The sequence below is a fragment of the Felis catus genome, chromosome E1 (genome assembly GCF_018350175.1).
Source record: "Felis catus isolate Fca126 chromosome E1, F.catus_Fca126_mat1.0, whole genome shotgun sequence".
Lineage (NCBI taxonomy): Eukaryota > Metazoa > Chordata > Mammalia > Carnivora > Felidae > Felis > Felis catus.
The window spans coordinates 25,693,954-25,710,073 of record NC_058381.1 but is presented as its reverse complement, the minus strand read 5'-3'; the positions used below and the strand labels follow the sequence as shown (position 1 = coordinate 25,710,073).

The following is a 16,120-nucleotide window of genomic DNA, read 5'->3' as shown; positions in this document are numbered from 1 at the left end:
CCCCCATGTTGTTCAAGGGTCAACTGTGTATGTCCCCACAAAAACCTTTCATTCATGAAAATATTATTCATAATAGCCCCAAAATGGAAACAAACTAAATGTCCATCACCTGATGAATACATAAATATGGTATTATCCACACAATTAAATATTATTCAGCAATAAAAAGAAATGAAGAATAACATTCCGTTGTCTGGAAATCCCACAGCTTATTTTTCCATCCACCCACTGAGAACATCTTGCTTGCAGTGTGAATCAAGCTGCCATAAACAACTGTGCAAGTTTTATAAGCGGACGTCAGTTTCAAACTCCTTTGGGTAAATACCAAGGAGTGTGATTGCTAGATTGTATGGTAAGAATATGTGTAGTTTTGTAAGAAACTGCCAACTCATCCTCCAAAGTGGCTGTATCACTTTACATTCCCACCAGCAATGTATAAGCGTTTCTGTTACTCCACATCTTTGTCAGCACTCGGTGTTCATTGTCAGTGTTCTAGATTTTAGTCAGTCTAATAGGTGTGTGATGGTATCTCGTTTTAATTTTACTTCCTCTAGAAACATGTGATGTGGAGCATCTTTTCATATGATTATTTGCTATCTGTGTATCTTCTTTGGTGAGGTGTCTGTTGAGGTTTTTGACACATTTTTTAATTCAGTTGCTTCTTCTTGAGTTTTAAGCATTCTTTGTATATTTTGAATAACAGTCCTTTATTAGATGTGTCTTTTACAAAAACCTTCTCTTAGTCTGTGGCTTGCCTTCTCATTCTTTTGATGCTGTCTTTTGCAGAGCATAAGTATTTCATTTTAATTAATTCCATCTTATCAACTATTTCTTTCATGAATTGTGCCTTCAGTGTTATATCTAAAAAGTCATCACCATACTCAAGGTCATCTAGGTTTTCTCTGTTATCTTCTACAAATTTTATACTTTTGTGTGTTACATTTAGGTCTGTGATCCATTTTGAGTTAAGTTTTACAAAGGCTGTATGGACTGTGTCTAGCTTCAGTTTTTCACATGTGAATGTACAGTTGTTCTAGCACCATTTGTTGAAGAAACTATCTTTGCTCCATTGTACTACCCTTGCTCCTTTGTCAAAGATCTATTTCTGGGCTCTCTATTCTGTTCCACTTATCTATTTGTATATTCCTTTGCCACTGTCACACTGTCTTGATTACTGTAGCTTGATAGTAAATCTTGAAGTCAGGCAGAACATGGCAGAAACTTGAATTGTATTACCAAACAGAAAAAGTCAATCTGAGAAGGTTATGTACTATGCGATTCCAACTATATGACATTCTAAGAAATGCAAAACCATGGAGATAACAAAAAGATCTGTGGTTGCTGGGGCGGGGAGGGCAGGGATGAACAGGCAGAGCAGAGGATTTTTAGGGCAGCGAAAATACTCTGTATGGTATTACAATGATGGATATATGTCATTATACATTTATCCAAACCCACAGAATGTACAAAACCAAGACTGAACCCTAAGGTAAACTACAAACTCCAGTTGATAATGATGTGTCAATGTAGCAAATGTACCACTCTGATAAGTAACATTGAAAATGGGGGACACTATGCATGTGTAGGGACAGTGAAATCTTTGTATCTTCTGTTCAGTCTTGCTGTAGACTTAAAACTGCTCTTGGGACACCCGGGTGGCTCAGTTGGGTAAGCATCCAACCCTTGATTTTGGCTCAGGTCATGATCTCATAGTTTGTTAAGAGTGAACTCTGCACTGGGCTCTCCCTAGTGTGGAGTCTGCTTGAGATTCTATCTCCCTCTCCCTCTGTTTAGCTTGCACACATGGTCTTTCTCAAAAAAATAAATAAATAAAAATTTTTTAAGAACCTGCTCTAAAAAAATAAATATAAAAAAAAACCTTTTAAAAGAACTGACATCCTACAACATGAACTATGATTATCTATGTTCAATAAAAAAAAAAAACACCAGTCACAAAAGACCACATATTCTATGAAGTCCAGAAAAAAACTCTCAACACCCTCTCAAAAAGACATATAAGCACATAAAATATTAAACACCACTTTAAGAGATTAATTTGACTTTCTTATAACTGATTAATGACCCTCTTTGTTTTTTAACATTTATTTATTTTTGAGAGTGAGAGAGACAGAGCATGAGTGGGGGAGGGACAGAGAGAGAGAGAGGGAGACAGCACAGAGCCCGACACGGGGCCTGAACCCACAAGCTGTGAGATCATGACCTGAGCCAAAGTCAGACGCTCAACCGACTAAGCCACCCAGGCACCCCTGATTAATGACCTTCTTAAAGTTCCATTAGCTTTCTGACTTATTTTTGCTTTATTTTTCATGTATATAAATGTATCATGAATTTAAGAGTATTGCCATTGTGGGGTTAAATGTGTAGGAATTATGTGGAGAGGATAGGAAAGTCACAAGTTAGTTCACTGCACACATATCCATTGAGTGTCCACTTTGTACTGGGCAACTGCCCAGGCTGTGAAAACATCATGGCAGTATAGAGATGGGAACCTGAAAGAAGAGGGATAGATTTGACTTTTAACTTGTCCTGAGCTTAGAGCTCACATTAACCTGCCCATCTCTCCTAATAAATGTTACAAATTTGGTTCTAAACATAAAAAGGAAGCTTCTTCTTTCCAAAACTAAAAATAATCCTATATTTTTAAGATCCTTTAAATTCATTCCTTGTATTTGTTAATTTATCATTAACATAAATCAAAAATACACATAGTAACACTAAGAAATAACATTAGGATTATAAGGAATAAATTTTCCTCCCCAAAGTAAATACAGAGGCCACTGAAAAGAGTTACTTATTACACAATCCTCTGGTCTCTCCAGAGACTTCATATCTAACTTTCAATTTAAGCACACTGGAAATGACTGCTAATGACATCTATCAGTCCTTGTCTTTTGTTTTCTTAATCATACATGGGTTTTGAATTTCCACACCAGACAGCTGCTCAAGGCCACGGTTTCTATACAGGCAAATACAAAGGTGTCTCCTTTCTCATTATATTGGCTGCATTCCCTTTCTAGTTCTCTATCAGCTCTCTTTACCTGATCCTTCCACCCTCTGTCACAAATTCCCATGATGCCTTCTCTGATGGACACAGGTGTCTCTACTTATTTTACAGTCCCATCATTGTATTCATATATAACTGAGGCACTCACAATCGTATTATACAAGAGCTTTTCAAACTACTTTAGAAATCAAATGCTTGCATGATCAAAACATTATCATTAAGCAGAGAATATGTCATTCTATGTGGGCTTTGGTCCTAATTCTTCAAGAACTAGAAACCAATCACTGGAGAAATACTATGTGGCACAGGCAAATGGACTACAACGAATGCTATTTTCAGTATGCCGCCTGGCTCAGCTGCATCTTTTCAGTGCCCCAGGCAGGATGGCTTATACTCATGGGATAACCCAAATTTAGAGAAACAAATATAAACATGACTCGTTTCACCTGCTAAAAGTTTCAGTCTGTATAAAAGAATAGTAGGAAGATGGCAGTAATTAAAGAAAAAAAAGCTTCTATCAAGTTAGGAAATGGCTCGCTTGTTCCTTGATCTTAAATATTAGGTTACGCAGAATTTTGTTCAACATGTTGATATAAATCACTTTAGGTGAAGCAGCATTTCAGAGACAAGAAGCTACATTCCTTCATACAAATATTTGACAAATATTATCAATCTTACCGACCCTACATCATTCACACAAATCCAATCTCTAGGGTTTTCAAGTCAAGTAAAATAATATGTAACTAACAATGAGATACTTCTCCACAGAAATATGAAATGCGGTGTGTTACCACTATTGGTCAGAGTATTCATAGATGAAGGGTTGGGAAGACTTGTGAAATGCTACAATGGATAGTATTCAGAAAATCACAGACTTTTGTTGTTGTCATTGCTGTTGATGCTTTCTCAACTCTTTTTTCTATGTAAACTATATATTTCAGTACAATATGTATATATACACATAAGTTCCCAAATCAACAAAGTGAACATATATATGCATATGCAGTACCTGAAACAAAATAAACAAAAAATCCCAAAACTTTATAGAATCCCAAAAGCCCAATCTCATATACCCTCCAGTCCTATTCTCCCAAGGTTATGCACTATCCTGCCTTCTGACAACTATACTAAACATCTGTCCTCAAAAGACATCACTGGGCTTTAAAGCACAGTTTATTACACTTATTTCCATTTTTTTATCCCCAGAAATGACAGGTGTACTTTTATACTACCCCAGTTTTCAATATTTTTTAGTAACATACCTTTCAGATTTAATGACCTTCACATTAAATAGACTTTATGGCATCCCGATATCATGAGAGCTATTTTACAAACACTACACTGAGAGAATAAGTAATAATCCTAATGGATCAGGTATTACTAAAAACTCACTTCTTGGGGCCTCTAGCCACTTGACCAAGACTTACTAATAAAGCTGCATGTCACTTATAAGGCACCTGACTCCAATACTATATACACTGCCGATCCCTCCAGATCTCTTCTTCTTATCATGCACAATTCACAGAATACAAGAGAGACTAACACTTCAATAACACTTATTTCAACTATTCGGTGGGTCCAGCAATGCAGAAGGAAGCATTTAGGACTACATGGCAAAGGTCCCAAAGGATATCAACTAAAAAAGAAAAAACAAAAGCATTAAGAAAGAGTAATAATGATTCAGTCTCCCATTCATCTTTAACTTCACTGATAGTTTGTACTTGCTAAAGGCTCATAAAACAGATCTTCCTATTCTCAAAAGGGGAAACACTCCATGTACAGGAGAGATACTCAAGAGCTGATGACTACAAACATACATTTTTCAAATAAACTCATATTTCAAGAAAATTTCTGGATTTACTCCAACACAATATGTAGGAGAATCTTCATTCATATATGCATTCATATATTCATTTCTTTAAATATTCACCAAAAACTATTAATTTCTACCTCAGACCTCCTCCATGAGGTCAGTACTGATCTTATATTAATAATTTTTTCCTTATCTGATGACCTGTAACAGAGCTGTACTACATTCTAAACTATATTGGTTAACTAAACATCTTGGTAAAGGGCCACTGATGCTTTGAAACCAGAAAATAGCTGTGATAAAGGTTTTTCATCTTTAACAAACTGAGTTGGGGTTTGTTTTTTTGTTTTGGGGGTGTTTTTTGTTTTTTTGGGGGGGGGGTTGAGAAAGAAAGAGAGAGCATGAGCGAGGTAGAGGAAGAGGGGGGAGAGAGAATCTTAAGCAGGCTCCATGCCCAATATACAGACTGACATGGGGCTCAATTTCATAACTATGAGATCATGACCTGTGGGGTGCCTGGGTGGCTCAGTCGGTTAAGCGTCCAACTTTGGCTCAGGTCATGATCTTGTGGTCTGTGAGTTCAAGCCCCACGTCGGTCTCTGTGCTGACAGCTAGGAGCCTGGAGCCTGCTTTGGATTCTGTGTCTCCCCTCTCTCTCTCTCTCTCTGCCCCTCCCCGACTCGTGCTCTGTCTCACTCTGTCTCTCAAAAATAAATGTTAAAAAAATTTTTTGCTTTAAAAAAAAAATGCAGTCAATAAATTTAAGCAGTATAAAAAGGTTAATCACCATTACCATTCTCTAATAGGAGACAGCATTTCCTGAGTATATTTGACCAGGCATTCTGATTTGCACATGTTGAAGGTCTAGTGTTCTGCCAACAGACTTTGGAAATTGTTATCTTTGGGGACTTAAAAGAAGGCAAGGTTGCTTTAAACTAAAGGTGTCAGGAAATAGTTCACATAAGAACTAAAACAGATACAGGGCCTAGAAAGATATATAGGCTTAATACATTCTGGGAAGGCAGGGTGCTAGTGAAAAGGCCAATTGAGGCAGGAAAAGAAAGCAACAGTGTACCTGCAAAGAAATGAGAATAATGAGTGGGGTTCAAAATAAATGTAGCATAAGCAGCATGAAAATGAGTTGTAGAAATAAAGAGTTGACAAGGATATTGGATATTGTTAAGAAGGTTTTTCTATGTTAAAAACCTTGGGGGGCGCCTGGGTGGCGCAGTCGGTTAAGCGTCCGACTTCAGCCAGGTCACGATCTCGCGGTCTGTGAGTTTGAGCCCCGCGTCAGGCTCTGGGCTGATGGCTCAGAGCCTGGAGCCTGATTCCGATTCTGTGTCTCCCTCTCTCTCTGCCCCTCCCCCGTTCATGCTCTGTCTCTCTCTGTCCCAAAAATAAATAAACGTTGAAAAAAAATTAAAAAAAAAAAAAAAAAAAAAAAACCTTGGAAGCTGAGATGGTAGGAAATATGTAAGATACATGTCCCTGTTGGCCCAGAACATTTCTAGTATACCTGTTAACCAGACTTGACAAGAATTAAATCAAGTATAGCATTTGTTCAAATAAAAAGACCTCAGTTTAGATGACATATTATATATGGTCATTTAGTGTATCAAAAATATAATTTTGTTAAGTTCTTATCATTTAGATATACATAATAGAATATGTACTGATGAAATTAAATAATGTCCAGGATATGCTTCAACATAATTAGGGGAAAGGTATAAATAAAAAAGACTATCCATGAACTGATAATTCTTGAAACTAGATGATAAGTACATGGTGGTTCATTATACCATGACTTTATTTAAATAACAGTATGTGCTTACTGAAATTTTTTTAAAAATGTTTCAATGGCATTCATAGGAGATGAAATAGTATTTCTGCAGCATTATTAATTTAATAAAACACAATATTTTCACCACATATATACTAAATGTCTATCAAATAAGAAAAATTATTAAAAATCAAAAATACATTTAACCATTTTAACGTAACTAAAAATTCATCTTCTTTCAACAAGAACTTCATAATTTCAAGGAAGAATGAACACTAATGGAGCACCTGGGTGGCTCAGTCAGTTGAGTGTCCCGCTTTGGCTCAGGTCATGATCTCATGGCTCATGAATTCAAGCCCCTCATGGGGCTGTGCTGACAGCTCAGAGCCTGGAACCTGATTCTGATTCTGTGTCTCCATCTCTCTCGGCCCCTCTCCCTTCAGAGTACTCTGGAAGGCCTATTCTTATTCCAGTGTATCAAAAATATTACAAAGCTTGTGTCCTTCAACTCTAATTATAAGTTCAATACATAAGTCTAATGATTTTATGCCAAGTGAAATACATCAGAGAAAAACAAATATCATATGATTTCACTCATATGTGGAATTTCAGAAACAAAATAAGTGATCAAAGAAGAGAGACAAAAAAACCCAGAGTACAGAATACAAACCAGGGGAAAGAGGAAGATGAGTGAAATAGGTGAAGGGGATTAAGAGCACACATATCATGATGAGCACTGAGTAATGTGTAGAATTGTTGAATTACTATCACTTCTTGGCCTTTTGGCTAAGATCAAGTGTAGAATTGCTAAATTACTATATTGTACACCAACGCTTTTAAGTTGTTCCTTTATAATAAAGTTTAATTTTTCTTTTAAAATTCTATACTGGGTAATTAATTACTGAAAATCTGTATTTTTTACTTATTTACTAAAAAAACTATAAATAAATATGCTCTATAAATATCTCTATTATTAAATTATTTATATTTATTAACTTCTCTTTAGTCACTGTGACAACTGAAGTTTTACCAACACTTACTACAAAGAAAGAAACTTAGATCTATTGGTAAGTATAATATTACTTTCAACATACACAGTCCAGTAGAGCCTAATGTTTAAATAAGGTTTAAATTTCAAAACATACATTGTCATTTAAATAAACTATCTTGGGGCGCCTGGGTGGCGCAGTCGGTTAAGCATCCGACTTCAGCCAGGTAACAATCTCGCGGTCCGTGAGTTCGAGCCCCGCGTCAGGCTCTGGGCTGATGGCTCGGAGCCTGGAGCCTGTTTCCGATTCTGTGTCTCCCTCTCTCTCTCCCCCTCCCCCGTTCATGCTCTGTCTCTCTGTCCCAAAAATAAATAAACGTTGAAAAAAAAAATTAAATTATCTTAACAAATAATGATTTGGGATTTTCCCCCCAATTTAACACTCAGCTGAGACAGCAAAAGTAGGCTACCTTTATTTTTTAAAAAGAAAAAAGAAAGTAGTTCTATTCTCCTGAACTGATTTTAAAAGGTAAAATTAGCTAATAAAAAATAGAGATTCTAAGTGTAAAATTAATATGGAGTCACAACAGGGGTGCCTGGGTGGCTCCGTTGGTTGAGCGACCGACTTTGGCTCAGGTCATGATCTCACGGTTTGTGAGTTCGAGCCCTGCGTCGGGCTCTGTGCTGACAGCTCAGAGCCTGGAGCCTGCTCAGATTCTGTGTCTCCCCCTATCTCTGCCCCTCTCTGCTCATGCTCTGTCGCTCGCTCTCTCTCTCTCTCTCTCTCTCTCTCTAAGTAAACATTAAAAAAATATATAAAAAAAGATATGGAGTCATAACAGAGATAATCTGACTTTGCAGAAGTCAGGCCACACGTATCTTTGATTAATGATGAAGGGCAGAAGACCACTGATAAAATGTAACATAAATGCTCAAAAAAACCTGGTGTCTGAATCTGACTGAAGTGTTCACACTGTCCTGATTCACTGCTCTGTAGCCCACACCCATGGAAGTAATGGATAGATTCAGACATGGCTCCTTAGATATGTTCTATTTCTCTATTGTTTTAATTGTAATAATGAGTAATACAAATATAATGTAATAGATTAATGCATAAGACCTGTATAAGAAACAATAAGCTAAAACAGGCCATGTAATATCCAAAGTTTCCCAGATTACCTATATAATACATTTGTGAATGAAGACGTTATTAACAAATATACATGTTCCTCAAAAACTTTTTAATTTTTTTACATATAAATGTAACAATATAAAATCCTGCCTAATAATCTACATTTAATAATTATTAAAATATAAATACATTTCTGATCACCATAAAATCACTGATAGCTGGATTAATGTACTCATTCATTCAAGAAATATTTAATGAGAGCCTACACTGTGCTAATCAATGTCCCAGGGGCCAAAGATATGAATGGTACACATTAGGCCTTGTGATAAAACAAAAAATATCCCAGTAACATGATCTCCATTATTATCTTTGTGGATCTCTGAGAGATGATTGCAAGCCAAAGACAAGTTGTCATAATTCTCCCTCCTAGTCTACAAATTTATAAACCATGCATTATGAGTTATTACATTATGTGTTATATATCATATATAATACATGCAATTTCATATAAATTATAATGTGCTAGTTATCTCAAGAACATGAGTTCTTATCAGAAAGGATAATGTCTACTACCCAGTGCTTAATACATAGCAGATATTTGATAAGCCTAATGAATAAGTATGTAAATAACCGTGATACTTCAAGAGCTACAGCAATATGATTTGGATTCCCTAGTTATAACAAACCTGGGATCTGTTCCAACAAAACTATTTCTGCAGCATATGCATAATTATACTCTTTGGAAAAAACATATATAGTTTTGATGGTGAGTTATAGAAGTTAAAATATAGAAGATAAGAATGAAAACTACTATTTTACTAAAAGTATAGTAAAAAAAATTCTAACTCCAGACTTCCTTTGGACTCAGTTCCTACTGGAATCTCCACCTTGCTGGCCTGCCAGCCAGCCCCCACAACTGTGGACTTGCCAGCCCCCACAACTGCATGAACCAATGCCTTTCAAAAAAAAAAACAAAAATCAGTGAGGGGTGCCTGAGTGGCTCAGTCAGTTAAGCATCTGACTCTTGATTTTGGCTCAGGTCCTGATCTCACAGTTCATGAGTTTAAGCCCTGTATCAGGCTCTGAGCTGACAGCATGGAGCCTGCTTGGGATTCTCTCTCTCCCTCTCTCTCCCCCACACATGTGTGTGTGGATGCTCTCTCTCTCTCTCTCTGTCTGTCTCTCTCTCTCTCTCTCTCTCTCTCTCTCTCTCTCAAAATAAATACATAAGCCTTAAAAAAAAAAAATCAGTCGACCAATCAGTGAGTGCGTGTATGGCTCCAGATTCTATGCTTATTTTTGCACTTTCAAACAGTACTAGAAGTCATGGGAGATGGAATAAGAAGGAGGGAGACACAGAAAGAGACTGAAACATTTCTCTAAGTTTCAAATCCCTCAGTTGCAATAACCCAGATATCTCTTCAAGTATGTTATGTTAATAAAGTAATTTAACACAGGCTTTGAAAGTATAACATAGATAGCTACATGAACCTAAATTAATCACAATTACTCAAGGAGACTAAGGAGAAATTGAGGCAATACAGTACAAGGTGTCCTCAATAACAGATAGAAAATGTGCTGTGGGTTGTAAAGATACACCATAAAATTACAGTAGTAAGAGATCCACAGAAACACTGGAATATCATAATAATCGAATAACCACGAAACACTGATGGTATGATTACAATAAGTTTGCTGATTCTATCAAATAGTATAAACTCAAATGTATAAGAAATCAATTTGATACATACTTGTGACAAAAAATTTTTTTGTGAAAGTACAGCTATCAAAGGCAGCAATTTTCTCCTGCAAGACTACAACGAGGATCCTAAAATTAGAGGGGGAAAAAAATGTGAATGTGAAATTCTGTAAATTAAATTATAAATAAGATAAATCATTAGATTTAAATAAGTATCTACCAATGCAATTTTGGCAAGAAACCTCTGCCTGTTAAAATATAAAAACAGAACCACAAAATCCTTATAGTAATCAAGAAAAACATGATTAGAAAAAAAGTGACAGAACAAACTATAGCTTAAAAAATTATTTTTCTCTGAATAAAATTTTATTTTCATTCATTATTAATCAAATAAATCTATCTTCATTAGGAATGTATGAAATCAATAAACTGCTGGCTATTTACTAAAAGTGTTTTCCAGTGCTGCTCAAAGTCATGAAATTAAACATAAAATGGATTTATGTAACCTGTCACTTAAAATGACTGCTGAATTTCCCAACACAAGAGCAAAAGAAAGAAAGCAAACTCAGACAACTGTTATTCAGTATAAATGAGCCATTTCTGATTGATTCAATATATTAAAATTTAATCAGAATCTGTATGAACTATCTCCCAAAGCCCAAGATGTGCAAATAATTAGGAACATAATTTAGTTATAAAATTTTTTCATAATCAAAATTCCTAAAATACATCCAAAATGAAGTTATTTTATAAATTATGTTTTAGAATACTTCTCCTTGCATAACATTAATGTAAAGATATAAATTTCAAAGTCATTTTAATAATTAAAGATTACAATTGTTAAATATTTAACATGCTCAGTGTATGTTTCCAAATTTGGGGGAGGTAAGCCTGAGTAACAGATGTTAATGGTGAGCGGGAAAAAAGAAAAGTGTTGTCTTCAACATGCATGCTTTAATAATCTTGTTCATTTGCTAATGAAAAACAAAATCCTTAACACAGTTGACAACACATAATAAATGATTCAGTCACAGCACTTAACATAAGAAACCAACCAATCCTCAGACCCAGGTTAAAGGCTTAGGGAACCCATAATAAGAAGGTGAAAAACTCAAATGAGAGAAAACGCAGACAAACCAGAGATGAAAAGTTTTGCTATAATCAAGCAGCCCCTCCCCATAATACAGTAACAAAGAATGATTCCAACAAGGACAGTTTAATTTATTATGAATATTGCTAAGTCCAAAACACTGTGCCATAGAGCTGATTTGCAAAACCAAATGCAAAATTAACCAGGGAAAGACCTGGTGAATAGATTTGACACTTTATAGAGCAAAATCTAAGCAGTATCCTGAAATCCACATGATAGCTTTTCCTCTAACCTTCACCATTTGAACTCATGCAACTTCTAATGGGAAAATCAATTTTTAAAAATACTACATAATGTGCCCAAATCAACAGATGTTTTTTGTTGGAACATATCTTCAAATAGTTTTTCTTAAAAAAAAAAATAAAGGTAGAATATGAACCTTTGCTATATCAACCAAATATCCAGAGAATTTCATAATCACTTTTCATTAATGATATCTCATATTCATAAATCACTCTTTTATCTCCTTTTACTCCTACTTACAAGTTTCACAATTACTAATTACTTACGATGAGCACACTGATGACTACAAAAAAATTAACTGTATTAATTTTCAATGTAATTTATATCTGTTAAATATTAAATTTACTTCATAACTTCATTTACTCATTACTTCATAGCTAAAATTAAAAGTGATAAACACAAAAATATTTGTTGTAGAAAAAGCTGACCTAACTGCAGTACTTGGAACTAAGAAAAACCCAAATCTGCCATTCATAGCATCTGTAACAGGTTGTGTTTTTTTTAATGTCTTATTTATTTGTGTGTGTGTGTGTGTGTGTGTGTGTGTGTGTGTGAGAGAGAGAGAGAGAGAGAGAGAAAACAAGCGGGGGAGGGGCAGAGAGAAAGGAAGACACAGAATCTGAAGCACACTCCAGGCTCTAAACCACGCTCCAGGCTCTAAACTGTCAGCACAGAGACCAACGCAGGGCTCGAACTCGTGAACCATGAGATCATGACCTGAGCCGAAGTCGGAAGCTTGACGAACTAAGCCACCCAGGCACCCTATCTCTGTAACAGTTTTAAAATATTTTGCAAGAAATACTTTTTTAAAAATTTAACTGCACTTTGTTCCTCTGTTTTCTAGTGTATTTGCGTATTTGTAGTACTACAAGTAAATTGTGCCCTACAAATCTTATTTGTACTTAATCTCCCTTTCCAAGTGTGTGCAAGTTGCTGTTTGGCTAAGTAAGTATGTAATCTGTTGTGTGAGACAGCACAAGGACACTTGAAAAAGGGCTTTCATTACATTTTCCCAGGTTAAATATATTATCCATTGGATCCAGCCATTCAATAATGTTGATTTTGAATAATTTGCTGTGTCACTGGATAATTACGTTATCCCAGCAATAATATTTCTGTTTCCTATAATTTCGAGTTTGAGATTATTTAAAGTATAAATATGCATAATAATTAGATCTTCACTATGAACTGCACACTATCACTGAACAGCTTTTCTTTGTCCTAGTTCATGTTTTTATACTTGAATTCAAATACTTATCATTAGTATCAAAGCCCACATATCCTTTTAGTTTGCATTTGTCAGGTCTGTCTTTAGCTTCTTTTTATATTCAACCTTTCTGAGTCACTTTTTGAATCTCTTTAAAATCTAACCCGAGAGTCTTTTATTACAAAATTTATTTTATATTGACGCAGCACAAAATATTGTGTTTTCCATGTTCCATGTGTTTGCTTTTTGATGAGATGTTCAGATTTACAGTTTGCATCCATGACCTTGATCAAGACATTTTCCAATGCAGGGCTGCAATTTTCTCAAACGTAAAATGAAGTGCTGAGTAATAGAAGATTCTTAAGGTCCCTTTCTCCCCTAATATTCAATGGCTATAAGTTAAATCTTCATTATCATTAGGTCAGGTTCAACCCAGATCTGAGTGTTTTCTTAGAGATTTTAACAAAATAGATTTGAAAGAAGGAAAATGTATCTAGTCCATGCTTTAGTTCTACTGTTAAATATAAATAAATAACAATATTTAAAAGCCACTTTTATTGTTCAGATATATGCTTTGTTTTGATGAATGCTAACAGGAAAGTTATATTTCACATTATAAACCAGTAAACCCACAGAAGTTCATACATTCTATATATTAAAAAGTATGTTATACATGTAAAAAAGTTCCCCAAAGCAATGCTTAATCTTTGTACATTTGCTTACTTTTTGTTCTTTTCCATTTCAGTCTTAAAAAACTGATTATGGCTCGCTAAACTTAATTCACTAATGGATCAAGACTGGAAGTTTGAAAACATTCATTCAGAAATCTTAACAGTTACTCCACTTGGCAAAATTCAGGGAAGGTATTTTGTAATTTTAAAAAAAATAAATCAATCAAAGATAGTCAATGATACCAGTAGAGCTCTACATGCCCAGGAGGTGCATTACTTTGTATAAGAAACACATGAAAGGGGCACCAAAGTGGCTCAGTCAGCTGGTTAAGCATCCCACTTCGGCTCAGGTCATGATCTCGAGGTTCATGGGTTTGAGCCCCACATGGGGCTCTGTGCTGACAGCTCTAAGCCTGGAGCCTGTTTCAGATTCTGTGTGTGTCTCTCTCTCTCCCTTCCCCTGCTCAGTCTGTCTGTCTGTCTCTCTCTCTCAAAAATAAATAAACATTAAAAAATATTTTTTAAAAAGAAGAAATACATGAAAAAATGCTTACCGCTTGTTGCAGTGGAGATCATAGATAGGTGTTTTAAACTGAATAGACTTGACCATCTCAGCAGTACGAAGTGAATATAGATCTACACAACAGTAAGGTGGACTTGTGCTAAAAACAAAAAAGAGAGAGAGAGAGAGAGAGAGAGAGAAAGAAAGAAAGAAAGAAAGAAAAACAAAAAGAAAAAAAGACAAAAGCCATATTTTTAAAAATGTGGGGGGGGCAGTAAACTCTGTATTTTCTTATTAACATAATCTTAAAACCCCTAATTAACATAATACAAGGAAATTTACTTGAACTATTAAAATAGTTCATAATATCATAGTATATCCCAATCAATTCATTTCATTAATGCAAAATTAGGGGGAAAAAAGAAAATGAAACTCATTCACCAAATTATCACTATACAAAAGAAAACTATAAGATTATCTCAATAAATACATAAAAGTATTTGATAAAATTAAAAACTTGTTCATAAGAAATATTTCATTAATCTGATAATGTATAGCAACCTTAAAACTAAGAAAAACTATCAATTATATATAATGGTAAAACACTGAAAACCTTCACCCTAAAATCAGGAACTAGACAAGAATACTCATTATTACCACATCTACTCAAGACAGTATGGAAAGTCCTGTGCATAAGGCAAGAAAAGAAATTACTATAAGGAAGAAAAAAAGCTGTCATTATTTGCCAAGAATTTGCCTGTGTATGTATAAAACCCAGTAAGACAAATCTGTATGTCAAAATATACATAAAGACAACCCCACAATAAAGAAGAACCATTAATATATGGATTAATACATGAATTAATTGGTAATATGGATTGCTAATTAATTGACATATCAATTTACCCTGGTCACTAGGTACAATACCACCCATATTTTTATAAATTAAGGACAAACCATTACAAAGTGAAATTTTAAATCCGTATATATTGGATATATGAATATATTGAATACCTTGGAATAAATCTAAGTAAAAATTTTGACATATTTACACAAAAAGAAACAAAACAAAACAAATCAAAATAAACTGAAGTATATACCACAGGCTGACAGACTTTCTAAACTGAAACAGTTCAACTCTAATAAAAAATCTACCAGAATGAGACCTCACTCCAAAATGTATATAAATATACATTCCACATGATCAGATTATTTTGGAAAGGTATAGTTATTAAGAGACTAGGTTCTTGACTCTAGAACAGATAAAGAGATTCATGTTTCCACCTTAACAAGGTAGGAAAAGAAGAACAAGTTAAATCTAATAAAAGTTCAATGAGGGAATTAATAATAAAATACAATATGAAATCAATGAATTGAAACAGGAGTAAGCAAAAGAAAAGAAAACATGAAACCTAGTTTTCTGAAACCAATCTACAAAGAAACAAATAATTTGACTATTCCAGTATCTATAAAAGAAACTGAACTCATAATTTAAAACTTCTCACAGTGAAATCCTTGTAAAAATGGCTCATTTGTAAATCCTATTAATCATTTAAACAAAAATGTTTAGATATCCTACATAAACACTTTCAGAAGGTAGAAGAGGAGTAACTTCTCAACTTATTTTATGAAGCAAGTAACACCTGATTGCAAAACTAAACAAATACTTTGGAAGAAACTACAGATACATTTCTGTATCTATGTATCTCATGACTATACATAAAAATTCTCCAACAAAATATTAACAAATCAAATCCAGCAATACAAAATGAGATGAGGTTTATCCCAGGAATGAAAGGTTGTTGCATATAAGACAACTTCAAATTGCTGAAGGACATCTACACAGACTTAAAAACAAAACATAACAAAACAAAAAATCTTTCACCAAAAGATCAAGAACAAGGGAAACC

At 34.6% G+C, this 16,120-nt stretch overlaps 1 protein-coding gene across 1 annotated transcript in view; it reads right to left on the bottom strand.

Moving 5' to 3' along the window:
• The window catches only part of BCAS3 (BCAS3 microtubule associated cell migration factor), a 617,319-nt gene that overhangs the window by 456,148 nt on the left and 145,051 nt on the right, over positions 1 to 16,120 (bottom strand). The window contains exons 10-11 of the mRNA XM_011289076.4: positions 14,263 to 14,370; positions 10,490 to 10,566 (exon numbers count right to left, since the gene is read on the bottom strand). Coding sequence (XP_011287378.3) covers positions 10,490 to 10,566; positions 14,263 to 14,370 — 185 coding nt within the window. The remainder of the gene's footprint in view (positions 1 to 10,489; positions 10,567 to 14,262; positions 14,371 to 16,120) is intronic.